This window comes from Schistocerca americana, chromosome 2, assembly GCF_021461395.2.
Source record: "Schistocerca americana isolate TAMUIC-IGC-003095 chromosome 2, iqSchAmer2.1, whole genome shotgun sequence".
Taxonomy (NCBI): domain Eukaryota; kingdom Metazoa; phylum Arthropoda; class Insecta; order Orthoptera; family Acrididae; genus Schistocerca; species Schistocerca americana.
Genome location: NC_060120.1, coordinates 179,975,593 through 180,000,384, shown reverse-complemented (window position 1 = coordinate 180,000,384; position 24,792 = coordinate 179,975,593). Strand labels below are relative to the sequence as shown.

At 37.6% G+C, this 24,792-nt stretch overlaps 1 protein-coding gene across 3 annotated transcripts in view; it reads left to right on the top strand.

Annotated features, from left to right (window-relative positions):
• Positions 1-24,792, top strand: part of LOC124595452 — a 179,205-nt gene that overhangs the window by 79,400 nt on the left and 75,013 nt on the right. For all 3 annotated transcript variants that reach the window (XM_047134198.1, XM_047134199.1, XM_047134197.1), the window contains exon 5: positions 13,296-13,416. In XM_047134198.1, coding sequence (XP_046990154.1) covers positions 13,296-13,416 — 121 coding nt within the window. The remainder of the gene's footprint in view (positions 1-13,295; positions 13,417-24,792) is intronic.

Sequence of the window (24,792 nt, the reverse complement as noted above, 5' to 3'; positions counted from 1 at the left end):
TTGACTTAGGTCTTTCAGTGCTCTATCAAGCTCTTCACACAGTATCATATCTCCCATTTCATCTTCATCTACCTCCTCTTCCATTTCCATAATATTATCCTCAAGAACATCGCCCTCGTATAGACCCACTATATATACCTTTCATCTTTCTACTTTCCCTTCTTTGCTTAGACTGTGTTTCCATCTGAGCTCTTGATATTCATACAAGTGGTTCTCTTTTCTCCAAAGGTCTCTTTAATTTTCCTGTAGGCAATATCTGTCTTACCCCCAGTGATATACGCTTCTACATCCTTACATTTGTCCTCTAGGTACCCCTGCTTAGCCATTTTGCACTTCCTGTCGATCTCATTTTTGAGACGTTTGTATTCCTTTTTGCCTGCTTCATTTACTGCATTTTTGTATTTTCTCCTTTCATCAACTAAATTCAATATCTCTTCTGTTACCCAAGGATTTCTATTAGTCCTTGCCTTTTTATGTACTTGATCCTCTGCTGCCTTCGCTATTTCATCTCTCAAAGCTACCCATTCTTCTTCTACTGTATTTCTTACCCCCATTCTTGTCAGTCATCCCCTAATGCTCTCTCTGAAACTCTCTACAGCCTCTGGTTCTTTCAGTTTATCCAAGTCCCATCACCCTTAAATTCCCACCTTCTTGCAGTTGCTTCAGTTTTAATCTAAAGTTCATAACCAATAGATTGTTGTCAGAGTCCACATCTGCCCCTGGAAATGTCTTACAATTTAAAACCTGATTCCTAAATCTCTGTCTTACCATTATATAACCAATCTGAAACCTTCCAGTGTCTCCAGGTCTCTTCCACATATACAACCTTCTTTCACAATTCTTAAACCAAGTGTTAGCTATGATTAAGTTATGTTCTGCACAAACTTCTACCTCGTCCTCTTCCTTTTACTACTGTCGAATTCCAGTCCTCCATGACTATTAAATTTTGCCTCCCTTGACTATCTTAATAATTTCATTTATTTTATCATACATTTCTTCAAGCTCTTTGTCATCTGCAGAGCTAGTTGGCACATAAACTTGTACTACTGTGGTAGGTATGGGTTTTGTGTCTATCTTGGCTACAGTAATGCATTCACTATGTTGTTTGTAGTAGCTTACATGTGCTTCTATTTTTTTATTCATTATTAAACCTACTCCTGCCTTACCGATATTTGATTTTGTGTTTATAACCCTTATTCACCTGACGAGAAGTCTTGTTTCTCCTGCCACTGAAATACACTAATTCCCACTATATTTAACTTTAACCCATCCAGTTCCCTTTTTAAATTTTCTAACCTACCTATCCGATTCAGAGATTTGACATTCCACACTCTGACCCATAGAATGCCAGTTTTTTTTTTTTTTTTTTTTTTATTTTTTATTTTTATAACGACATCCTCCTGAGTAGTCTGCGCCCGGAGATCTGAATGGGGGACTATTTTACCTCCAGGATCTTTTACCCAAGAGGACTCCATCATCATTTAACCATAAAGTAAAGCTGCATGCCCTCAGGATAAAATTACAGCTGTAGTTTCCCCTTGCTTTCAGCTGTTGGCAGTACCAGCACAGCAAGGCCATTTTGGTTAATGTTACAAGGCCAGATCAGTCAATCATCCAGACTGTTGCCCCTGCAGCTACTGAACAGGCTGCTGCTCCTCTTCAGGAGCCACACATTTGTTTGGCGTCTCAACAGATACCCTCCATTGTGGTTGCATCTACTGTACGGCTATCTGTATCACTGAGGCATGCAAGCCTCCCCACCAACAGCAAGGTCCATGGTTCATGGGGCGGGGGGGGGGGGGGGGGGGGTTTAATCTGTTGCTGAATTTTTGAGACTAGTTATGACAAATTAATGTCACATGTGACATAATTTAGCCTCAAAACTTCAGCAACAGAACAGAAACAGTGCTGGAGCGTTATATTGATAACATTCTACCTGAAAGAGTTTTTATTATTTTTGACTGAGCAAGGTAATTTATTATATAGCATGCTGCCTGTGTACCTCACGCTGCCATGGCACTTATCCAGTCCCTCATTTCGCAGATAAATGTTTTCATCACCATGGGTGTGATGGTCATGCATGTCACATTTGTTTTAAAGAGATAGAGATTCTTTTTTGTAAATGAAACAGTCTCTAAGAGGTATATGTATGGGCCAGGTAATGTTCTCAGTTCTTTAAAGATTGACTTGGTAGGTATATGTGGTGGTATACAAATCATGATCTTGACAGTTTGTTTTTTGCATAAGAAATATTGTCTTGTGTAGTGACCTCCAGAAATGAATGCCATATGAGAGAACTGAGTTAAGTAGTCCAAAGAACACAGCTTTAATTGTAGTCACATCACATTTTTGACTGAGAACTCTAAAGGTAGGGCAGAAACTAATGATTTTACACGGTAGTTTATCCCTCTTGATAGTCCATTGGAGTGTGTTATCTATCCAGAACCCCAGGAATTTAGTTTCACTAACCTCTTTGACAACTTACTTTTGTCTGTTACTAACTGTTCTATATGTCCTGTTTGGATACATGGGGATGTAGAACCACTGGCTCTACCCCCAACAATATTACTGCCCTACCACAGCAAGAACAACTGTGTCTTTACCAGATCAGTCCTCTGTAGTATGCGCTCTATGCTATGTGAGAATAAAAGTAATCATAATAAATGATGAAAGTGCAAGTGATTATTTATCATCGTAATTACCATGCCTGCTCCCCACTACCTACAGATCTTTGATGGGCAGAAGATCATATGAACTGTCTTTTCCCTATTGAGTAAGGGGATGTTATTGTAGAGTAAGTATAGGAGCCCTCCACAGCTGCCAACGAAGTCATCTACTATGGAGAAATAGTACAAAAGAGGATGTATGTATCATCAGTGAACAAAACAACAGTTTTTGAGGGTAGGTGTTCTGAGAGATCATTAACGCTCTGTTGCTCGCGCAGATGACACTCGTCATCCACGTGACTTTCCCACTCAATTTTGTCTGACCAGGCTGGATTGAGTTTGCACCATTTTCAGCACCTTTCTGTTAACTCTCCATCTGTTAGCTCCAGTCATTGTTGGCTTTCAGTTATGAAAGATACAGTGTTTATGGAACATTATTTTAGTCAGAATGACACTGGTCATCTGCGCGAGCTCTGCTGCCACAATCTGAAACAAAATAAGTCTATATTACTTTATTGCTTTCCTAGATTCAATTGATCTTTCATGTGCATAAATTTAGGCGTATTGGAACTGATTGCTGTTACCTTTCATGTTACCTAGTATTCTCATTATTTTTAGATTGTGGAAGAAATGTCAAAGGCAAAAAAACCTTGTATAGAGTTTAGTAGAGATCCTATTGTCTGGCTGGAATGGTTCAATGAGCTGAGGGATGAAGATGCTCGCAGTGATAATGCTGACTCAGAGAATGAGGATTGTGTTCATGAAAGTGGTCATGATTCAGTTATTTAGGAACAGAACAAGAAGTGTCAAAAAATGATGAATATAAGTCATGGGAAGAAGTAACTCAAGAGGATGCAATTTTTATTTTTATTTTATTTATTTATTTATTTTTTTAAGGGAAAGATGGAAAAACGAAATGGAGGAAAAATAAACGTCCTACTAATGTTAGAAGCAGATCTTGTAATATTATTATGCATTTGCCCAGACCAAAAAAATCAAGCTCATATAAAAATGACAGAAATAGAAATTCTGAATTTGTTCTTGGATGAAAACATAATAAGCATTATTGCAACATGCACTAATATATACGTCAATGAATTTCATGGTAAGTTTTCTAGGGAAAGGTATGCTAAAGAAACACATGCGATACAGATCAGAGCTTTCATTGGTTTGTTGTATGTGTGTGGACCTTTGAGATGTTCTAGGAAGAGTATATTGAAATTGTGGCGAAACTCAAAGGGAAATGGACTTGAATCATGTTATTTATGGATGAGTGAAAACCGATTCAGGTTTCCGTTGAGATGTCTGAGGTTTGATAATATCCATGATGGAGGTGTTCACAGAGAGATTGACAAGTTGGCTGCTATCAGAGAGGTACTTCAACTATTCATGAACAATTGCCAAAAGTATTTTGCACCTAGTGAATATCTTACTGTTGATGAACAGATTTTGCCATTTAGAGGAAACTACCCATTCAGGCAATATGTTCCTAGCAAACTTGCAAAGTGTGGGTTAAAAGTGTTTGCTTTGGTTGGTGTAAAAACAGCTTACACTTTGAATTTAGAACCATATGTTGGTGAGCAACCAGAGGGACCAGTAATTCAGATGAAGATATTGTTCTTCAAATGGTCGAACCAATACAAGGTACAAGCATAAATATTACCGGTGACAACTGGTTTACCAGTTTGACTTTAGTCAAGAAACTTCAGGCGAAAAAACTAACATATGTTGGAATAGTATTGAAAAACAAGAGAGAAGTGCCAAAAGAAGTTCTGCAAAAAAGAGAAAGGGAGCCAAAATCATCTATCTTTGGATTTCAACAGGATTGTACATTGGTCTCTTACTGTCCAAAGAAAAATAGAATAATGATGGTGTTGTCAAGCATGCATTTCGATGATGCTATACATCGTTCAACAGGGGAGCAAAATAAATCTGAAATGATTACCTTCTATAGTCAAAAGTGAGGGTAGATTTTAGATCAGCTTTGTCAGAAGAGCAATGTGTCACATAATACAAGAAGGTGGCCTATGGTACTGTTTTACAATATTTTGAACATTGCAGCCATAAATGCTTTATGCGTATATAGATACCATTGCATAGCTTGAAATAAGGTTGTAAAAATGGTTAATTTTATAGAAAAAATCAGCTGGGAACTAATAAAGCCTCAAATAGAGTGATGTTCCATTATTGAAAGCACAAAATAAACCAACTCATAAATGGTGCATTACATGCAACAACTGGACATGTGTAGATCATCTGAAAGACATATGTGTAAACTGTGTTGTTAAATAATGTGTTCTTTATTTCAATTTTGTTTTCACTTTGTCACTAAATTACTTTTGTATATGCTTATTAGTTAGGTTGTTGTTTTGAAATAAACATTTTCATGTTCTTTTGTTAAGTAGTTGCATTCTTTATACGCATCTCAATGCTTACATGGAAAACAGATGTAAATTTGTTATTTTGAAATGTAGCCTTATTAAATTATTGAACAAATTGTTGGAAACATTAGAATACATTATACTGTGTATGAATATTAAATGCATTATATTTAGATTTAATAAAAAAATGATAAAGTCACTCATAAAGACCAATCAGAGTGCACAGATAGAGACAGCTTGCTTTGTGGATGACACCTGTCATCTGCGTGATTGACCATTTCACGAATTTTCACGCATGTAACGGAGGGTTAATGAAGGGTAGGAGAGAAGGGCCATTAAGGTTGATTCCTGTGGGACTCCTGATATGACTGGTATTATATCTGAGCAGCTTGTGCATCAGTCATGTGTTGTTATTTCTACCAGCTGTGCTCCGTTTGATGGATGAAAAGTCCAGGGACATAGTGTGTTTCATCAAATGCCTGTATGATCTGTCAGTAAATGTAAAGAGAGCATCATTGACGAATTTATTTTCACAAAAGCCAAACTGCTGTGCTGTTAGTAGGGAGTTATTTCTCAAAAGTACATTACTTGAGTATATACAATTTTTTCTATAATTTCAGACACAGTTGGGAGGAGGGATACAGGTCAGTAGTTGTTGACCTAATGCTTGTGTCCTTTCTCTTTTAAAGGAACTATCTTGAAGGTTTTGTGTGGTTGAGGGAAAATTCCCGTTAATTAGGTTGCAAAGTGGTTGTACTATTTCGTCAGCAATCTGTTTCATTATGTAGCTAGGTAAACCATCAAGACCAGATGATGGTGAATTTTTCATATTCCTAATTAGGAAAACCTCCTTCAAATTTTCAGGTATTAGAAAAATTGATTTGTTAGATCTATTTCATTTTGGAGGGAAATATTTTGTTAGTGGAAAGTGCTAAAAGTTCAAGAAAAATTGTAATTTGACTTTTATTTACCAAATTTCTTTCCAAGATCATAATTTAAAGACTTTGTTAAAGTCTTATTAAGTTTACACATGGTGAACCTAAAAAACTCAGAAGTGAGACAAGCAATTTAATGTAAGACACATGGGGCCACAAATGTCGGGAAGTACCTCAACATTGAATGACAAATGTTGAACATGTGATGTCATCAGGTGACATACCTCACCACGCATGCAGTGGTGGAGCCTATCAGTCTGTTGCAACTGATCATCCCAACCCAAGTGAGGTATTTGGTGTGGCTCTGGCCCTATGTGCATCACTTTAGTGCATGGGTCTCAGGGTTTGAGTATTTCATTTGGCTGGCAGTTTTCTTTTACATTGCATTACACAATTATGCCTTTACATTGGGATCATATTCATTATTTTAAATACCTTTGTTATGGTCTCTGCTGGTTAACTGTGAAGTACATTGCGACAGAAACCTTCCATATTGTGTCCCTAGTAAATAAGTATAAGCTTCCAAATTGCATTGCTACCAGTAAATGACCTATGTGTTATTTACTAACTAAAGTCTTAAATGAGACAAGAAAGGAAAAAAGGGAAGAAACACAAAATAATAACAGCTTCTGCTTGGTTATGGTGAAGGTGATAACTTTGTGACTTCAATGTTTACAATAGATCACATTTACAAAATGTGTACGAAAACAGACTACCTTGGCGGAGCTATGTGTACCACTGCCCCCTGTTGGCTAGGGTAGGGTTAAAAAAGCCAACTGCTGCACGTGTGATCAGGAATGTCATTTGATAGCATCACGTGTTCAACTTTTGTCACCCATTTTTGGAGTATTTTCTGACATTTGTGGCCCTGTGCGTATTACATTAAATTACTTGTCTCAGTGACATCTATATTGCTTCGGGTGGTTTTAAATGTTAATGAGAATCAACATGTATACATCTACATCTATGTGATTACTCTGCTACTCACAGTAAAGTGCCAGGAGGGTTCAATGAACCACCTTCAAGCTGTATATCTACCATTCCATTGTCGAACGGCGCACGGGGAAAACAAACACTTAAATTTTTTTTTGCAAGCCCTGATTTATCTTATTTTATTATGATGATCATTTCTCCTTATGTAAGTGTAACCCTTATGTAAGTGTAACCCCAACAGAATTTTCTCGCAATCGGAGGAGAAAACTGGTGATTGAATTTTCATGAGGAGATCGTGTTGCAATGAAAACGCCTTTGTTTTAATGGTTGCCACTCCAATTCACGTATCATGTTGTGGCACTATCTCCCCTATTTTGTGATAATACAAAACAAGCCATCCTTCTTTGAAGTTTTTTTGATGTCATCTATCAGTCCAACCTGATGTGGATCCCACACCACACAGCAATACTCCAGAATAGGGTGGACATATGCGGTGTAAGCAGTTTATTTAGTAGATCTGTTGCACCTTCTAAGTGTTCTGCCAATGAATCGCAGTCTTTGGCTTGCTCTACCCACAACATTATTTATGTGATCATTGTAATTTAGATTATTTGTAATTGTAACCCACAAGTATTCAGCTGAATTTACAGCCTTAAGATTTGTGTGACTTATCGCATAATCGAAATATAGCGGATTTCTTTTAGTACTCATGTGAATAAATTCACACTTATCTTTATTCAGGGTCAATTGCCACTTTTCACACCATACAACTATCTTATCTAAATCATGTTGCAATTCTTTTTGGTCATCTGAAGACTTTACGAGAATGGTAAATGACAGCATCATCTGCAAACAGTCTAATAGGGCTACTCAGATTGTCTCCTATGTCATGAATATAGATCAGGAACAAAAAAGGGCCTATAACACTTCCGTGGGGAATGCTAGATATAATTTCTGTTTTACTCTATAACTTTCTGTCTATTACTACGAACTGTGACCTGACAGGAAATCACGAATCCAGTCGCACAAGTGAGGCTATATTCCATAGCCACGCAGTTTGGTTAGGAGACACTTGTGAGGAACGGTGTCTAATGCCTTCTGGAAATCTAAAAATACGGAATCAGTTTGACATCCCATGTTGATAACAATGATTACTTCATGAGTATAAAGAGCTAGTTGTGTTTCACATGAATGATGTTTTCTGAATCTGTGCTGAGTATGTGTCAATAAATCGTTTTTTTCCAGGTAATTCATAATGTTCAAACACAGTGGATGTTCCAAAACCCTACTGCAAATCAATGTTAGTGGTATGGATCTGTAATTCAGCGGATTACTCCTATTTCCCTTTTTGGAAATTGGTATGACTTGAGCAATTTTCCAGTCTTTAGGTATGGATCTTTATATGAGTGAGCAGTTGTGTATAATTGCTAAATATGGAGCTATTGTATCAGCATACTCTGAAAGGAACCTGACTGGTATAAAATCAGAACCAGAGGCCATGCCTTACTACACCAAGGATATCTACTTCTATTTTTCTCTTCTTGGCAGCCACTGGTGTGCTTTATGTATGACCAGAATCTCTTTGGGTTTTCTGCCAGATTCGGAGACAGAGTTTTGTTGTGGAAATTATTAAAAGCATCTCACATTGAAGTACACACTATATTTCAAACGTCTGCAAAACTTTACCAATCTTGGGGATTTTGTGTTCTTTTAAATTTGGCATGATTTTTTTCTTGCTTTTGCAACAGCAATCTGACCCGTTTTGTGTACAATGTGGGATCAGTTCCATCATTTATTAATTTATATGGTGTATACCTCTCAATTGCGATTGATACTATCTCTTTGAAATCATTCCACATCTTTTATATGCTTAAATGATCAGATTGGAAGGAGTGGAGGCTGTGTCTTAAAAAGGCATTAAGAACATTTTTTTTTAAATAGAAGTACTTTGCATTTTTTTTACGGTTGTGTGTGTTACATTATTCAGCCTAGCAGCAACTGCCTTGTGGTTGCTAATCCCTGTATTCATCCTGATACTCCTTATTAGTCCAGGATTATTTGTTGCTAAGAGGTCAAGTATGCTTTTGCAACCATTTACGCTTTGAGTGGGCTCATGAACTAATTGTTCAAAATAATTTTCTGAGAAAACATTCAGTACAATTTTGGATGATGTTTTATGCCTGCCATTGGCTTTAAACATATAATTTTTCCAGCACATCAAGGGTAGATTGAAGTCACCACTGACTATAATTGTATGAGTGGGGTACCTATTTGAAGTGAGACTCAGGTTTTCTTTGAAATGTTCAGCAACTATATCTTCTGAGTTGGGGGGGGGGGGGGGGGGGGGGGTCAGTAAAACGTTCCAGTTAATAGTTTAGTCCAATTGTTGAGTATAACCTCTACTCATACTATTTTGCAGCAACTATCTACTTCAATTTCACTAAGAGGGAAACTTCTTCTGACAGTAATAAATACTCCATCACCAACTGTATTTAATCTTTCCTTTCTGAACACTGTTAGGTCATTTGAAAAAAATTTAGCTGAACTTATTTCCAGCTTTAGCCATCTTTCCGTACCTGTAACTATTTTGGCTTTTGTGCTTTCTATTAGGGCTTAGAGTTCTGGTTCTTTCCCAACACAGTTATGATGATTTACAACTACAATACCAATCATATCTACAACTACCTTGCTGTGTGTTACCTGCCCCCTTTTAGTCGAACACCATTTCTGTGGTTTCCTGAGAGCCTCTAACCTTAAAAGCCATCCAGTCCCTTCCACACAGCCCTCACTACCAATGTAACCACTACCTATGTGTAGTGAACTCCTGACCTATTAAGCGGAACCTGGAAACCCACCACCCAGTGGTGCAGGTCAAGGAATCTGCGGCCCACGCGGTCACAGAACTGCCTGAGCCACTGATTCAGACCCTCCACTCACCTCTCCACCAAAGAACCACAGTCAGTTCTGTTGATGATGCTGCAGACGGTGAGCTCCTCCTTAATCTCGTAAGGATGACTGGCAGTCTTTACCATTTCCTCTAGCTGCCCGAAACCAGAGAGAATCTCCTCTGATCCAAAGCGACACATCATTGGCACTGACATGGGCCATTACCTGCTGTTGGCTGCACCCTGTACTCTTCATGGTGTCTGGAAGCACCCTTACCCAGAATGACTCCCACCCCCTGTATGCACATGGAGTGCACACATGTCCAAAAAGTTTTATTTTCCCTCTAAGGACAGTTTTTTTGAGGTTTCCTTGCTCATAGGTTTCTTTTGTTAGGCTGCTCCAAAGTCACATTACTATCACTTCTAAGGAGTTTCTACTTGTTAACAACAGACTCCAGTTTTCACAGCCGGTTAGGAGTACAGTCCATATGTAATGTCTCGATAATAGTAATAGTCTTATATTATGAACCATGTTATGATGTTGAAAATTCTTTACTGATTTCCATGATCTTTAGTTATCTCCCGTAATTAATCTACCTAAATAAAAATTATCAACTTTTGTGTACTGTACCTATCTATCAGATGTACTCCTCATCTTTAAGTTGCCTAAAACCATAATTTTGATTTTTGACTGTTCATTTTAGATAAACAGAAAACTTTTTTGATTTGCTTCACAAATTTTATTATTACTGTACAGCAAAAGATTTCATTTCATAGCCCCATTTTCTAGTACAAAAGTGATCCCAAAGATGGCAACAAAGCAAAGGTAAACAGCTCAACTTCTTAACCTGTCGGGTATTTACTTTCACTATAAAACAGAGGTTGACAGTTTTGACACAGCTCCATTTGTATTCTACAACATTCATTAGGACAGCATTTACAATAATTATGAATAAACATATACTGGAGTAGAGGTATGTGCACACGAATGGTTATTTATGCCATCATCTTTTTTTTATGAATGAAGGCACAATGGTACTTCTACTATTACACACATCTGTGTGTCTGTGTATTTTCCCCCTTGGTATTTCTAATTGAAGGAGCTCTGCACCGTTTCCCTCTAAGTGTAGGACTTCTACATCTAGTACACATTTGTGGTTTTGGTTTAAACAACGTTTGACAAATGATGAATTTAACTTCTTCAATTTACAGCTTTTAAGATTATTCAGTTGACTTGTTTATCTTTGCTTCGTTGCCATCTTTGGAATCTGTGGTGTACTGATTATGGTCTTATAACCAGAAACCGAGCGAGGTGGCGCAGTGGTTAGACACTGGACTCGCATTCAGGAGGACGACAGTTCAATCCCGCGTCCGGCCATCCCGATTTAGGTTTTCCTTGATTTTCCTAAATCGCTCCAGGCAAATGCCGGGATGGTTCCTTTCAAAGGGCATGGCTGACTTCCTTCCCCGTCCTTCCCTAATCCGATGAGACCGATGACCTCGCTGTCTGGTCTCCTTCCCCAAACAAACCAACCAAACCAATAACCAGAAACATATGTCATACAAAAATAAAGTTCGTGAAACAAGGCAGAAAAGTGTTTCATTTAGATAATGCAATATTGAGGAACCTGCAGTTGAATCAGTTAGAATATTCATTTTAAGTTTAAAATTTCAGAAATGTTGCAAATTTGAATAGTACCGGTATAGTCTGCATACAAGTATTCACTGCCATCCAGAATTCTTATTCAGTAAATGGGATTTTGGTTCATCTTAATTCCAGGTGCTTCAGTCTTACACCATCTGAAATTTTAACTTTACATTTCTCTCCATTAATCGCTATCCTCACGTTTTACTTGCTGTATGTGTTTTGTATTGCACCATTACATGATTTCCAGTTGTTGTTGTGGCCTTCAGTACAGAGACTGGTTTGATGCAGCTCTCCATGCTACTCTATCCTGTGCAAGCTTCTTCACCTCCCAGTACCTACTGCAACCTACATCCTTCTGAATCTGCTTAGTGTATTCATCTCTTGGTCTCCCTCTACAATTTTTACCCTCCACGCTGCCCTCCAATACTAAATTGGTGATCCCTTGATGCTTCAGAACATGTCCTACCAACCGATCCCTTCTTCTAGTCAAGTTGTGCCCCAAATTTCTCTTCTCCCCAATTCTATTCAGTACTTCCTCCTTAGTTATGTGATCTACCCAACTAATCTTCAGCATTCTTCTGTAGCACCACATTTCAAAAGCTTTTATTCTCTTCTTGTCTAAACTGTTTATTGTCCATGTTTCACTTCCAATCATGGCTACACTCCATACAAATACTTTCAGAAATGACTTCCTGACACTTAAATCTATACTCAATGTTAAGAAATTTCTCTTGTTTAGAAATGCTTTCCTTGCCATTGCAAGTGAACATTTTATATCCTCTCTACTTCGACCATTGTCAGTTATTTTGCTCCCAAAATAGCAAAACTCCTTTACTACTTTAAGTGTCTCATTTCCTAATCTAAGTCCCTTGGCATCACTCGATTTAATTCAATTACATTCCAGTATCCTCGTTTTGCTTTTGTTGATGTTCATCTTATATCCTCCTTTCAAGACACTGCCTTTTCCATTTAACTGCTCTTCCAGGTCTTTTGCTGTCTCTGACAGAATTGCAATGTCATCGGCAAACCTCAAAATTTTTATTTCTTCTCCGTGGATTTTAATTCCTTCTCCAAATTTTTCTTTTATTTCCTTTACTGCTTGCTCAATATACAGATTGAATAACATCGGGGATAGGCTACAACCCTGTCTCATTCCCTTCCCAACCACTGCTTCCCTTTCATGGCCATCGACTCTTATAACTGCCATGTGGTTTCTGTACAAATTGTAAATAGCCTTTCACTCCCCAGAATTTGAAAGAGAATATTCCAGTCAATACTGTCAAAAGCTTTCTCTAATTCTACAAGTGCTAGAAATGTAGGTTTGCCTTTCCTTAATTTATTTTCTAAGATAAGTCATAGGGTCAGTATTGCCTCACATGTTCCAACATTTCTATGGAATCCAAACTGATCTTCCCCAAGGTTGGCTTCTACCAGTTTTTCCATTCGTCTGTAAATAATTCGTGTTAGTATTTTGCAGCTGTGACTTATTAAACTGATAGTTCGGTAATTTTCACATCTGTCAATACCTTTAATATAACAAATATGGAGAGTACATACAAAGAATGAATAAAATAAGAACAAGAATTTAATATGAAGGAGAGAGGCTGGTCTGTATCTTCACTTGAACAATACACTCAGGTTAATATGCTAAAACATTGAAAATGCAGCTCAATGTAGCATCCAATAATGTGAATGTCGATAAAAAATGTTTTTCTGACTGTTCAATGTTTTTAGCTCAGTAATTAAATGCAGTATCATATGCTTGTATTGATCTTGTCTTGCTGCTAGTTGTATGCATATTATGATTGTATGTGGATTTAACCCTACTGTGTCTCTTCTGCCCACAGTTGAGAGGAGCTGCTACACAACTACCCATCAGAGACTTTCCTATTTTGTGAACCCACCTGTAGTCCAGCAGCATTGCACATATCAAATTGATGTTATGAGTCGGGATGTTTGTCAAATAAGGTAATAATGAGACATTTTGTTCATAAATTACACTCCTTTTGTAGATAATGTCACAGTTTTTTTAAAAAATTCACTTCATTGTACATCTCCTTACAGAATTTCTGTGTTTGACTTATATTCTACTTTTCTTCTTTGGTTCTTCTTTTATTTTGTCTCACACCATTCCTTAGCTTCTTCTCAACATTGTCCCTTTACTTTTCTTTCATCTTCTTTTTAACCCTCAATCACACACTTTTTTATATGTGACTGACCGCTTCACCAAGTGTGTTTCATTTTAACTCTATTTGCTGCAACTTTTACTCTGTTCCAACCTTAAGGGGTGAAATACAAAATACTACTGACAGATACTTACAAAAGTACAAACAGTATCCTAGCTTTCAAGACATACCTGTTGTGAGGATTTGTGAAAAGTCTTTTAACCTCACCATAGACGGCTCTCAATGTCCTACCTCTCTGTTCTGACCTTTCTTGTTTTATTCCTCTTTCTGGCTTAATAAAAGAAGGAACAGTTTGTAGTTTTATATACACCTATTGGCAGTACTTAGAATTTGGCATTCTGAAGATGAGCCATTCTGTCTCCTTGTAATTTTATAAATACAGCTAGTTTTATTTTTAGTTGTTTTGGTTCTTTCCACATGCACTTTCTATTTGTTATCTTTTGGAAAAGTATGTGAGCCCTAGATTGCTAAAACCTTATTAAATTTACTGATTTCACTAGGGTATAAAACATTACATTTTGTAATTAATTCGATGTGCAACATACCGTTGGAGATCTAATAATTGTAATTAATTAATGCATAACGTACACATTATGAGTTCTTTTGAATAAAATGTGGAGTAGTAAACTTTAAAATGGTTCAGTAGCAGTATAACATCCCACGCTAGTGTTCTAAGGTTAAGGACAAACATGTTGTTGTTTTTGTTGTTGTTGTTGTTGTTGTTGTTGTCAAAAAAGTTAAATTTTTCTATTTGATTCTGTGTAGGTAGAACATATTTAATGATCACTTGCACTGTCAGTAATGCAGTTGAACAAATAGACAGTTTCTGTGGTTGATGGCAAGGAGTTAACAATGTGAGTGGCTAGCCAGAAACAAGGTCTAGAAGGTAGTGAAAGTCATCATAGAGGTGCACAAAACAGTCCAGGGAATGATCTGAATCAAAAAAACACAAATGAAGGCATGACCAGTCAGTCTACTGTCTTAATGATGTGTATCAAAGTTTTCAGAAACCAATGAGGAACTGAGGGAAAAGTGTGGGGCCAAGGTATTTACTGGGGCTCCTGCGTCTGTGGACAGGCTGATGTGACATGCCTAGGGTGTCGCCACACATAGGAGAAAGCTACAGTTATGCCATGATGTCTGAGTACCTCTGACTTTTCTTCCAAACTGATACTCAATCGGGGTGAGGAATCAGAATGAATACTGGATACCAAATCCCTCCCTCTCTTAATTACCATATGGTAATTAAGGCAGTGTTTACTTCATTGAGGGAAGGGAGAGAGTGGTACTGAAATACCAACCAAAGGCTCCTGCAGCATTTTCTCATTGTGACCAAGCAGGTCAGATATTGCTGCTGTGTGTGAAACTACTGGCCTGTTGACAATTTCTGGGGTATTGCTTGGTACTGCCTGTAGTGATAAGCTGCCGGTAGTGGTCCTAATTGGGACAATAATTTGGCCTCCATGATCACCTCAGTCTGGGTATGCTCAACATCCACCAATTGCTTAGTGAGGAATCAGAAGTGGTTTAGGGGGTGGAAATGGTTTCACCTTCATTGGCTCCCATTGCTGGTCATAGTCAAACCTCTGTTGATGCCTAAAATAAGGGCAAAGGCTGTAGGAGTGTGGGACACCATGCCTGGCCATCTGTGAGGGGAGGGACTGGAGGAAGGTTTGAGGGGGGGGGGGGGGGCAGTTAACACACTACACCTCTTTGCAGCTTTAGCCATTTTCCGTATCTGACTATTTGCTCCCAATTGGCCATAACCTCAAATGTTTGACAATCCCTATCACCACCACTGCCACCTTGGGTCCACCATGTCTGCTCTTCTGGCCATTGTCAGCTTTTGTGACCAGAGCTGCTACTTCTCCATCAAGCAGCTTGTTATCGCAAGAGCTGAGTGCACCCTACTTGCTAACAGCACTTGGCAGACCCAGACAGTTACCCATCCAAATGCTAGCCAAGGCCGACCATTTAACTTCGGAGACTGACAGCAGGAACCAGTGTGACCACTGTGGCAAGGCCCTTGGTTTGAATATTAATGGTAGACACAAAACTGGCATGTATTATAATTCACATGTTTAGGCTTGTTTATTATTACCATGGACTTTGCCCACTGGCTAAACGATACTATTGCTAATACTCCTATACTGTCTAGTTCCACTTGATTGTGTATGGAGATAGACAATGGACATTGCTCTACAAAAATTAGGCACTGCTGACTGCTTACAAGATATGTGAGCTTAGCTTGAAACCCCATCGCAGAATGTAATATAGGTTCAAACTGTTAGTTTTATTGTGCCCCTAACATATCAAGTTCTTTGACTGCAATGGTGAAAATTAGATTTGCTTTGCCTTGATTTTGGAAACATAAAGCACAAAAGCTTCTAAGCCAAAAATGTTAGATGAGTTTTCTACTTACAGAGTTAGTTGTCTAATTACATTTTTATATGAGGTTCATTCAAATGAAAACTGGTCAGTGCATCTACCTTTGCCTCAAATGTAAGGTGGCACCACGTAACTGCGGGTATGGTGTCGCCATCTATTGGCAGAGGGACTGATGCATGCACACCGTTTCATGTTGCATGGCGCCAGTGTGGGTTCATGGCAAAGAGAAGATGGTCACACAAGTTATCGTCCACTACCAAACATGCAGACGAGTAAGCAGGAACAAAGAGGAGTGATTCGATTTTTGGCGGCGGAGGGAGTTGGAGGCTGTGAAATGTATTGAGGGATGAAGGCTGTGTACAGTGAGTACAGTCTGAGTCGTTCAAGTGTTGTGGAATGGTGCAAATGATTCCTTGAGGGGCACAGGTCACTGGAAGATGATGCTCATCCTGGATAGGCTCATCGTGTCATCACACCAGAAATGGTTGCAGAAGTGAATGCTTTAGTCTTGGACAACCTCAGAATCACTGTGGACAAGATCCATTGGTTATTGGGTATTAGCATGGGCACCACCCACACCATAATGCATCAACACTAGAATTTTTGAAAAATCTGTGCACATTGGTTCCCCAGCAACTGACTGCCAAACAGTGCAATACTCGAATGGCACTATCTTTGAGTAATCTGCAACATTATCATGAGGAGAAATACGGCTTTCTGTCATGTATTGTCACAGGTGACAATACATGGTGTTACCATTTTGAACTGGAAAGCAAGCATCACAGCAAGCAGTGGAAACATGCGGCTTCACCACCTCCAAAAAAATCAAAGGCCATGCACACCAGTTCTGGTAAGGTCATGGTGGCCTTCTTGTTTGACCACAAGTGCCTACTGCTGGTCGAGTTCCTGGAATGGGGAACCACCATCAATGCCCAGCATTATCAAGCCACTTTACAGAACCTTAGATGAGCCATCAAGTCAAAACACCAAGGCATGCTGTCCAATGCGTTATCTTCCTGCATGATAATGCGTGCGCACACATGGTCAATGCAGTGAAGATGACATTGCAGCAATTTTGGTGGGAAATGCTGGAACATCCTCCATACAGTTCTGACCTATCATCATGTGACTTTCATGTGTTTTGTCCTTTAAAACAAGGTATTCATGGACATCGATTCACAACAGATTATGAAGTGTCTGACTGGGTCCAGGCCTGGATCTGACAGCAGCCTACTAGCTTCTTCAAGGATGGAATCGACCGGCTAATATTGCAATGGGATAAATGTGCCAACAGTTTTGGTGACTCTGTTTGAGTATGTGTGTATAACTACATTTTTGAGTCAATAAAATTTAGTGATGGGGTTTCATTTGAATGCCCCTTATGCTTAACTCGGACTATGATCTGACTTCACAACAGGATTAACTGTACCACTCTGCACTGACGATACTGAAGCTGTAGTGATCTGATGCTATGGTACATGTCTACATTAATCAGAAACAAGATATTATCTGTGTTCATCTGAAATTCTCTCATTGACCCTTAATTTACAGTTGCGATATGAACTTGAGTACACTGTCTGCTGCTGCTGCTGCTATTGTCACTGGAAAGGTTATCATGGACCCCCTCTACTACAATGCAAGGTTATTTCCATAAAGACACCGTTACGGTGTGGCTAATGGATGTAAAGTACTTTGTAGAGATGATCATGATGTCCCTTACCTTGATGCTGCTGAATATCCGTTGTATAAATGGTTTCATTGTCTAGGCAATGATTGATTCCTTTACTGCTCTGGATGAAAAAGGTGCGGGTTTTTACTATCACCAGACCACCTAAATCATGAAGCAGGATTCCACGTTTTTTTGTTTAGAAAAAAAACCCACATATTTATTGCCAGAACTTAAAAACAACTGCTCTTGACCATGGCCAAAAAACAAGTGGCCAAAATCACATTGCTGACCAAAGATCACAGAGTCATAGCGACAAAGAACTTACAATTTCTGTATAAATTATTGATACTGCATTTTTAAGTTACATGAGATATTAAACAGCATAAAGGATAATTCAGTGACAATAATAATAGTAATAATAATAATAGTAATAATAATAATAATAATAATAATAAACCCCATGGAGGCCCGGGAAAAGAATAGGCCTCCGGTATGTCGTAAAAGGCGACGAAAAGAACAAACCACTAATAGGGCTAACCCCCCTTTTAGTGTGATTAGTTGGTTCAGGACAGAACTAAAGAAGCCTCGGACAAGCGCCGTCATGGTCGGGGACGACGCTTGAACCCTATGCCCGTCCACAATGGTAACGACACTGCTAGCCAACTGGAAAATGATTTAAATCCAAATAGAGGTGTTTTGCAGGATATGCTTCCTGCAACCACCCTAGAAGGAAAACAAAGACAGAGGATGAGATGGTCAGATGAAGTTAATCGACACCTCATGTTCTGTTATTACCAAGCAACAAACCTAGGAACCAACACAACTGGATACAGATCACAAGTATACACAACATTTATTACCGGATACCCAGAATTAAAATTTTTAACAGAACAACAACTAGCTGATCAGATCCGTTAATAATTAAAAATAGCAGGATACCCCAGTCAGAATTAGAAAACATCAAACAACAAGTACAACAAATACTGGAACAAAATAATGTGCAATCAGAAGAAGAAGAAAATACAGTAAAGGACTCAAACATCCCAGAGCAAACAAACAAAGAACAACACGCATCAATTAAACAATCAGAGGAAAACGAAATCTTAAGAGAGCCACCAGAACAAGCACAAATAGAACACGAAGTGACACACATGTTAGGTATAGAAGAAAAATTTCAGCTAACATATGTAGAACACAAAGACACAAATACAGACATTAGACCATTCTTGCATAGACCGTCAAATAACCCACAAGTCGAAACAACAATAAAAACTATCAACACAATCATACACAACAAAATAAATGAAAACACAACTATGGAAGAGTTACAACTACTGGTTTATATAGGGGCACTCACTACACTAAATATACACACTAGGCAGAGATCAGAACCAACCAACACACAGAAAAAACCCACAAAACCAGCATGGCAACACAGGCTACAGATCAGAATAGAAAAACTGAGAAGAGACATCAGACAGCTAACACAATTTATAAGAAATGAAATGTCAGAAAAAAAAATGAAAAAGGATATGTAAAATCTCACAACAAGAAGCGATAGAGCAATTAGATGAAAAGAAGCAGAAATTACAAGCATTGGCCAAACAACTTAGAAGATACAAAAAAAGTGAAAGTAGAAGGAAACAAAACCAAACATTCAACACAAACCAAAAGAAATTTTACCAGACAATAGATGACACACACATTAAAATAGACAATCCACCAAACATAACAGACATGGAACACTTCTGGAGGAACATATGGTCTAACCCGGTACAACATAACAGGCATGCATGGTGGATACAAGCAGAAATAGACACATACAAGATGATACCACAAATGCCTGAAGTGACGCTTGAACCCTATGCCCGTCCACAATGGTAACCACACTGCTAGCTAACTGGAAAATGATTTAAATCCAAATAGAGGTGTTTTGCAGGATATGCTTCCTGCAACCACCCTAGAAGGAAAACAAAGACAGAGGATGAGATGGTCAGATGAAGTTAATCGACACCTCATGTTCTGTTATTACCAAGCAACAAACCTAGGAACCAACACAACTGGATACAGATCACAAGTATACACAACATTTATTACCGGATACCCAGAATTAAAATTTTTAACAGAACAACAACTAGCTGATCAGATCCGTTAATAATTAAAAATAGCAGGATACCCCAGTCAGAATTAGAAAACATCAAACAACAAGTACAACAAATACTGGAACAAAATAATGTGCAATCAGAAGAAGAAGAAAATACAGTAAAGGACTCAAACATCCCAGAGCAAACAAACAAAGAACAACACGCATCAATTAAACAATCAGAGGAAAACGAAATCTTAAGAGAGCCACCAGAACAAGCACAAATAGAACACGAAGTGACACACATGTTAGGTATAGAAGAAAAATTTCAGCTAACATATGTAGAACACAAAGACACAAATACAGACATTAGACCATTCTTGCATAGACCGTCAAATAACCCACAAGTCGAAACAACAATAAAAACTATCAACACAATCATACACAACAAAATAAATGAAAACACAACTATGGAAGAGTTACAACTACTGGTTTATATAGGGGCACTCACTACACTAAATATACACACTAGGCAGAGATCAGAACCAACCAACACACAGAAAAAACCCACAAAACCAGCATGGCAACACAGGCTACAGATCAGAATAGAAAAACTGAGAAGAGACATCGGACAGCTAACACAATTTATAAGAAATGAAATGTCAGAAAAAAAATGAAAAAGGATATGTAAAATCTCACAACAAGAAGCGATAGAGCAATTAGATGAAAAGAAGCAGAAATTACAAGCATTGGCCAAACAACCTAGAAGATACAAAAAAAGTGAAAGTAGAAGGAAACAAAACCAAACATTCAACACAAACCAAAAGAAATTTTACCAGACAATAGATGACACACACATTAAAATAGACAATCCACCAAACATAACAGACATGGAACACTTCTGGAGGAACATATGGTCCAACCTGGTACAACATAACAGGCATGCATGGTGGATACAAGCAGAAATAGACACATACAAGATGATACCACAAATGCCTGAAGTGATAATTTTGCAACATGAAGTCACCCAAACAATTAATTCTACTCGCAATTGGAAAGCCCCTGGAAAAGATAAAATAGCAAATTTCCGGCTAAAGAAGTCCACCTCAACACATTCACATCTAACTAAATTATTTAACAGTTACATTGCAGACCCATACACATTCCCTGATACACTTACACATGGAATAACTTATCTGAAACCTAAAGATCAAGCAGACACAGCAAACCCAGCAAAATATCGTCCCATAACATGCCTACCAACAATATACAAAATATTAACTTCAGTCATTACACAGAAATTAATGACACATACAACACAGAACAAAATTATAAATGAAGAAAAAAAAGCCTGTTGCAAAGGAGCAGAAGGATGTAAAGAGCAACTGATAATAGATGCAGAGGTGACATATCAAGCTAAAACTAAACAAAGATCACAACACTACGCATACATTGATTACCAAAAAGCTTTTGATAGTGTACCCCACTCATGGTTACTACAAATACTGGAAATATACAAAGTAGGTCCTAAATTGATACAGTTCCTAAACATAGTAATGAAAAATTGGAAAACCACACTTAATATCCAAACAAATTCAAATAATATCACATCACAGCCAATACAGATTAAGCGTGAAATATACCAAGGAGACTCATTAAGTCCTTTCTGGTTCTGCCTTGCTCTGAAACCACTATCCAACATGCTAAATAATACAAATTACGGATACAATATTACTGGAACATACCCACACAAAATCACACATTTGCTATACATGGATGATCTAAAACTACTGGCAGCAACAAATCAACAACTCAACCAATTACTAAAGATAACAGAAGTATTCAGCAATGATATAAAATAGGCTTTTGGAACAGACAAATGTAAGAAAAATAGCATAGTCAAGGGAAAACACACTAAACAAGAAGATTACGTATTGGCTAACCACAGCGACTGCATAGAAGCGATGGAAAAAACAGATGCCTATAAATATCTAGGATACAGATAAAAAATATGAATAGATAATACAAATATTAAAGAAGAACTAAAAGAAAAATATAGACAAAGACTAACAAAAATACTGAAAACAGAATTGACAGCAAGAAACAAGACAAAAGCTATAAATACTTATGCTATACCAATATTGACCTACTCATTTGGAGTAGTGAAATGGAGTAACACAGACCTAGAAGCACTCAATACACTTACACGATCACAATGCCACAAATATAGAATACATCACATACATTCAGCAACAGAAAGATTCACATTAAGCAGAAAGGAAGGAGGAAGGGGATTTATCGATATGAAAAACATACATTATGGACAGGTAGACAATTTAAGAAAATTCTTTCTAGAACGAGCAGAAACTAGCAAAATACACAAAGCAATCACTCATATAAATACATCGGCTACACCACTACAATTTCATAACCACTTCTACAACCCTTTAGATCATATAACATCAACAGATACGAAGAAAGTAAATTGGAAAAAGAAAACACTACATGGCAAGCACCAGTATCATCTAACACAGCCACACATCGATCAAGACACATCGAAGACATGGCTAAGAAAAGGCAATATATACAGTGAGACGGAAGGATTCATGATTGCAATACAGGATCAAACAATAAACACCAGATATTACAGCAAGCATATTATTAAAGATCCCAATACCACAACAGATAAATGCAGACTTTGCAAACAACAAATTGAAACAGTAGATCGCATCACAAGCGGATGTACAATACTAGCAAATACAGAATACCCCAGAAGACATGACAATGTAGCAAAAATAATACATCAACAGCTTGCCTTACAACATAAACTTATAAAACAACACATTCCCACATACAAGTATGTACCACAAAATGTACTGGAGAATGATGAATACAAATTATACTGGAACAGAACCATTATAACAGATAAAACAACACCACATATCAAACCTGACATCATATTCACCAATAAAAAGAAGAAATTAACACAACTAATCGAAATATCCATACCAAATACAACAAATATACAAAAGAAAACAGGAGAAAAAATTGAAAAATACTTCCAACTGGCTGAGGAAGTCAAGGACATCAGGATAAAGTTGACATTATACCAATTATACTATCAACTACAGGAGTCATACCACACAATATCCACCAGAACATCAATGCAATACAGCTACATCCAAACTTATATATACAACTACAGAAATCCGTAATTATTGATACATGTTCAATTACCCGAAAGTTCCTAAATGCAATATAACATATACCGTACAGTTAAAAGGAAGTCACGCTTGATCAAGGTCCGCGTCACTGTCCATTTTTGACCAGACATAATGTCTGAGAAAAGAAAGAAATAATAATAATAGTAGTAATATTTATAATAATAATAATATTTATTATATTTTATATTATTTTTATAATAATAATAATATTTATAATAATAATAATAATAATGGCCTCTGTATATGTCTGCTTGTGTCTGTATATGTGTGGATGGATATGTGTGTGTGTGTGCGAGTGTATACCCGTTCTTTTTTCCCCCTAAGGTAAGTCTTTCCACTCCCGGGATTGGAATGACTCCGTACCCTCTCCCTTAAAACCCAAATCCTTTCGTCTTTCCCTCTCCTTCCCTCTTTCCTGACGAGGCAACCGTTGGTTGCGAAAGCTAGAGTTTTGTGTTTATGTTTGTGTTTGTTTGTGTGTCTATCGACCTGCCAGCACTTTCGTTTGGTAAGTCACATCATCTTTGTTTTTAGATATATTTTTTTCCCCACGTGGACTGTTTCCTTCTATTATATTCATATCATTAATAATAATAACTTGTACATATAATTAACACAAGTCAAATTTTTAGAAATATTAAAAGTCATAATTTAAATATGCACACTTTCAAATTTGCGTTGATTACAACACCCACCCTAACATCATACTAAGTAAATGCTTTTCAAAACAACTTTAGTTAGTTATAACAAAATGGGCTCTTTTTAGCAGTTCCATTACAATAGTCCCCCAAGAATTTTGTAAGTATGAACGTGCAAACAAAATTCTGAAACCAAAATAATGGAACTGCCAAGAATATGATTTTAAATAAATTAAAATTTTTGATATAACTGTTTTCTTTGAATTTTGCTAACTTTCCGCCCATAGCAATTGGCATGACATTAGGTTTAACATACAATTGTTAATTTTAAGGTGAATGAAATACAAAAGAAGACTTACAAATTTCACTTTGATGAGTCTATAACATCATAGCACATCACATTAAACCATTAAAATGTTGTAACTTTTGACTATTGGTTTGTTTTTGACCACTTTACTCGCTACTCACAGTAATGTCCCACTTTGTCCATATGCACTTAGCTGACCTCCCTTAATAGGTTTGATTTCAGCTTGTACGGAAGCAAGACCATTTCTACAGCTTAGCTGTTTGTATTACTTCATTGAATATAATGCCCTGTTAGCCAAAAATAAGATACAGAGATCACCTTTTGGTTACATAATGTTTGTATGTAAGTACATGGTTAGGATGGATATTTATCCGTCTGGTAATGTATATCAAATGGGAGAGGTATACAGGATCTGTCTGAGCAATACTACAAAGGTAGAGGGACTGGCCCAAAAGGGATCCTATAAGTAAAAATAAATTCAATAAACTTGTAATACAAATGCATTAACATCTTGGGTGTAAAATGTCTTACTGCATACTATAACACTTACACCAAGGATAAAGAAAAAATCTGCCAGGAAGTTTCATATCAGCGCACACTCCGCTGCCGAGTGAAAATCTCATTCTGGAAACATCCCCCAGGCTGTGGCTAAGCCATGTCTCCGCAGTATCCTTTCTTTCAGGAGTGCTAGTTCTGCAAGGTTCGCAGGAGAGCTTCTGTAAAGTTTGGAAGGTAGGAGACGGATACTGGCAGAAGTAAAGCTGTGAGTACCGGGCGTGAGTCGTGCTTCGGTAGCTCAGATGGTAGAGCACTTGCCCGCGAAAGGCAAAGGTCCCGAGTTCGAGTCTC